A 4,430-nucleotide genomic window follows, 5' to 3' on the forward strand; every position below is an offset into this window, starting at 1 on the left:
GGTTTCGGTTGCTCCTCCGGGATCGTTATCTGGGAATGGGCCGGGCTTATCAGTGGGTAGTGAGCAGTTGCACTGGGTTATCACTCATTTGCGTATCTTATTACTGTTACCATTATCACTACTATTTTAATATTAGTTGTTTAGGGTTTTTTTTAAAGTTTTCTTTTATTTCTATTATTAAACTGTTTTTATCTCAATCTACAAGCCTCCTACAAATCTTTGCCCCCAATCCTCTCCCCTATCCCCTGGGGGTGGGGGAAGTGGGTGAACAGCTGTGTTGGCTGCTAGCCAAGGGCTAGCCCAGTGAAACTATCACACTTGACTACATCAGCAGTCTGTTTCCTGTACCACCTACACATTCATTACATGCAGGAGTAAATTAGTCTCAAAAGAAGTCAAGTGCTACTAAAGCAATTGCACAGAAAAAAGTCTAATTAAGACCTTCCATATCTTTGTGAACAGTTTACTCACATAACTAATTCACACTTGCACTTTACCTGATTTCCTCAGCAGAGAAGTTAACAATGGTTGGAATGAAGTTCTCTCTCATGATGATGGAACGTATTTGCTTCCAATCAGTTGTACTTTCACCCAGCAGTAAACAGATGGACTCTAGTGCTAGCTTCACAGCCGCAGGTGGATTAGCCATAGAACGGACCTCTACCAGATGCTGTTTCTTTATTGACTTCACAGCTAACCAGTGCCAGAAAGATGATGAATGTTGATTGGGAAGAAAAACAACAGTTAGCAAAGTCCATTAAAGTGCCCTGGATTAGTAAAAATACTTCAAGAGTCTCAAAAGGAATTTAAGATTATTAGAAAAGTAGATACTAGTGGATAACATTCAAAATACTGTATCAAAAGATAAACTTTTGTGAATGTCAACTTGCCAACTGGCATAAACAACTTATTCTGCTGCCTAAAAACAATTAACTTAAAGCTTTATTACAAGCAGTAACTCCTCTATCCAGTTTAATAAATGGACAGCTTGATTGTATGCTGTCTGTACAATAAAAAGGCATCAGTGGTCTTTCTGACTATGAGATTTATTTATGAATATATAGACTGAGTAAATAATTAGAGCTGGTCTGCCAGAAATGAAGCCACAAGCCATAAAAGGAGTATCAAGTACCAGATCAGTACTACAAATGGCACAAAATCAGATCTCAAAGATTAGGAGTTTCTTCAGCACTGTTCAGCCCCATGTTAAGAGCCTACACTTTTGTTAGGGAGGACCAACTCAGACTGCACCAAAATGCATTCCCACAGACTTCAGTTTTAGATCCAATCCCGCAGTGTGGTCCCTTCAGGTGCTAACATACCATTTTGAGCTTCAATGACAGCAGGCTCCACCTTGTCAAGATCTTCTTTCACACTCATCTGCTTGTCTGCAATGACCTCCTGCTGCTTGTGCAGCTGTTCCTGAATCTCCTGGCTCATGACCTAGGAGGAAGTTTCACAGACAAAATACAGCTTTTCAGAAGTTGAACTTCTTCCAGTACCTGCTCTGCAGCTATATTTTGTAAATAAAAATATTTACTGTGCACAGAGATTAACAAAGATTTTTACCTTTTTCTTCTCAGCTTCCTGCTGAAAATTCAACTTGTCGTTGGCTGCTGCATTCTTCACTTCCAGTTCCTGACTCTTTATTCTTAGGTCACGCCGCAGTTCTTCCACCTGAGACAGATTGTAAGACAGGAGCACTCAGATTAAGCATGGGGATCTACTTCAACAGTCCAGCCTTATAAACGGCAAAGTTTTAAAGATATGTACCTGATCGACTGTTTCCTTGATTTTTCTAAGGCCAACATTCAAATGCATTTGCTGTTCCTCCAATTCACTTCGTTTCTCATTGAACAAGTTTGCATAATGGTTGATGAAGTCTAAGTAGTGGCGTGGTGTGATTGCCATGGTTCTGCCTCCTCGTTTTGCCAGACGAGCATTAGCCTTCAGGAAAGAAGAAATTGTAGATTATGCATTGGTTTTAAACCTATTCAAATGCCAAAGATCATACTTTTTAGGAAACTGGTGTATAATGCTGTGGCCTAGAGATCAACACAAGTTAAGCAATGTAATAAAAACATACCTGATGAAGCGTCTGATGAACAAACACACAACTGTTAACAATAGCTTCCCTGTGCGATGGTGGTTGTGGTAGCTTATCATACACAACGGGCATGTAATCGGGCACAATATAATTTGGTTTCTCAAGATCCATTTTGCTTGTGAACTCTTTGCCAACTTGGTACAGTGCCTCAGTTGACCAGTCTCCAAACCAGTTCAAGACACACCTGAAATACAAAGTATTTGTGAAGACTTCCCAAAAAGTACTGTTTAAACAGTATTTGTAATGCACGTTGAAATATACAGCAAGTACCTGTTGAAGAGTGCAGGAGAGGTAGCTGCCCTGTCCTTCAGGCCCTCAGAAGACGGATTCATAGTGAACACAACATGGAGATTGCGAATAACTTGGCTAGTGAACCATTTGTAGAGTTCTTCATGTGAATCTAACATTAAACCTTCTTTTTGTGCTCCTTCTTTACACTGAGTCATGAGGGTGGCATATTCATCTCCTTCAAAGAGACCAGGAACCTAATTCAAAAGATAGTTTTGTTGCAGCTTATAGTTGTAAAAAGGTGTTTAAACTATTTACTGAAAACCTTCTTACCTCTCCATTGGCTAGGAGAGTGTTCATTCTCTCCAGGAATCCAGAATCCAATACATTTGACTCATCCATTATAAAAGCTATTTTTTCATTTTTACAGCCGGAACGTCTCAGTACTGTCCTAAGATCTTCATCAAAATCTTCGCCAGTATATTTTCTGTGAACCTAGTAAGATTTAACATTGGTTATTAACATTTTGTTTTAGCTTTTAAGGGGATTTTTTTTTAGTGGCCTATATTTAAGAAGTCCAAGTTTTGACTAACAGTTTTTATTAAGCAAAACTAGCATGCCAACCTTAATTTGGTAGACGCTCAAACCGTTCATCCAGGCAACAAATCTTGAGAGAGTTGTTTTCCCTGCTCCACTGACTCCAATAAGCAGCAAGTGGCCCTGTGGCTGGCGGAAGATTCTGTAAAAGCACATAAGCAAGTATGTTTTGATCAAATGTTATCAACTTACTAAGCTTTTCCTTGAGTGTCTAAACTTCAAGTTAGAACCAAAACTGACACATCTTTCCAGCTAGGATCCTGCTATCTGTAGGTCAGGAGTAGGTAATCTATAGACAACAATGGGATCATACTCCATTCTTAATTAAGTCCGTACTCAGGCTTCTCTATTTTAGAACAAGTCTCTAAATACTATTTATATGAGCAGCAACTGAAGTCTCCACTTACCGGTCAATTCTTAACACATGATCCAAGACTTCATTGAACAGAACAAGTGGCACATCAAGTTCTTCCTCATAAAAGACTTTAAGCCTAGCTTTCACATAGTCTCTTAATTCTTCTTGATCCACTGGAATATAATCCTAAAAGAATCAGTCAATACAGTAGGGAATTTAAGATTAAGAGAATTTTGCTTAGGGATCAGTTTATGAGTAGATGAAAGCAAAACTATTTGACTTACTCCACCCTCACTCCCTAAATTTATTTTAAATAGCCTTTCCTAGGCATTTGCTATTGGCCATAGAGATGGGTAGCAGGCTAGATGGACTTTTGCCTTGACCTAGTAGGATTTCTACAGATTTCCCAGCTGGATCACTTCAGTTTGCAAGAAACAGTCCACCATAAAATTTACAGTATCAGTGCTGATCAAAGGTCACTGCCTTATCAGATTCCGTAAGCAATAACTCAGCAGCTTTCTGGGCGCGTTACCCTGTTCTCAAGAAACATTATTCAATACTGCCTTTATCTGCTTTGGTAGATCTTACAATAGTATCCCTGGCATAACAACAATTAATTTTGTGGTAGAGTGCACTTCAGATAATCACAGTAAGAACTTCTTAGAGATCAATTTAACAAAATGATGGGCACCAATTATCATGTTAATACAGTCATAAGAGTCCACCACTCAGTTGCTCCCAAATGATTTATTTTTTTTTTACCTTTGACAGCCAGTTGCTGTATAAGATAGGTCTGCTCATTGCTTTTTCTTTATCAATATTGGGGAAGTGCTTCAGAGCAACCATATCAATGTTCTCATCAGTCCAGCGTCTCTCCTCATCTTCTACAAGTCTGGATAAAGAAAAAAGTCAGTGATTACAAATCCTCTGTAATGGCAGGATATATAGTCACATCCCATGGCAGTGCTACCACTAAAGTATGTTTCTGCTTTGCACAGATACGACTCTCAGTAGTGTTAAGTTAAAAGCAAGGGGAAATATTCTCATTTGTATTCCAGCTATTTTACATGAACCACACTTTAGTTTGGTCTTCTAATTAAAGTTGCCAAGGAGTTGGGAAAATTCATTTTGTGCCTTCCCCCC

The 4,430-nt window shown here is 39.0% G+C and overlaps 1 protein-coding gene across 1 annotated transcript in view; it reads right to left on the minus strand.

Moving 5' to 3' along the window:
- LOC104531770 (cytoplasmic dynein 1 heavy chain 1-like) overlaps positions 1 to 4,179 on the minus strand; it is a gene marked incomplete at its 5' end in the record, with an annotated part of 20,486 nt that extends 16,307 nt beyond the window's left edge. Inside the window, 10 exons of the mRNA XM_010176763.1 lie at positions 498 to 693; positions 1,323 to 1,443; positions 1,570 to 1,677; positions 1,774 to 1,947; positions 2,087 to 2,291; positions 2,378 to 2,592; positions 2,669 to 2,830; positions 2,960 to 3,074; positions 3,340 to 3,473; positions 4,050 to 4,179. Coding sequence (XP_010175065.1) covers positions 498 to 693; positions 1,323 to 1,443; positions 1,570 to 1,677; positions 1,774 to 1,947; positions 2,087 to 2,291; positions 2,378 to 2,592; positions 2,669 to 2,830; positions 2,960 to 3,074; positions 3,340 to 3,473; positions 4,050 to 4,179 — 1,560 coding nt within the window. The remainder of the gene's footprint in view (positions 1 to 497; positions 694 to 1,322; positions 1,444 to 1,569; positions 1,678 to 1,773; positions 1,948 to 2,086; positions 2,292 to 2,377; positions 2,593 to 2,668; positions 2,831 to 2,959; positions 3,075 to 3,339; positions 3,474 to 4,049) is intronic.
- Positions 4,180 to 4,430: the final 251 nt, after the last annotated feature.

Source organism: Antrostomus carolinensis, unplaced genomic scaffold, assembly GCF_000700745.2.
Source record: "Antrostomus carolinensis isolate BGI_N321 unplaced genomic scaffold, ASM70074v2 scaffold8081, whole genome shotgun sequence".
Classification (NCBI taxonomy): Eukaryota; Metazoa; Chordata; class Aves; order Caprimulgiformes; family Caprimulgidae; genus Antrostomus; species Antrostomus carolinensis.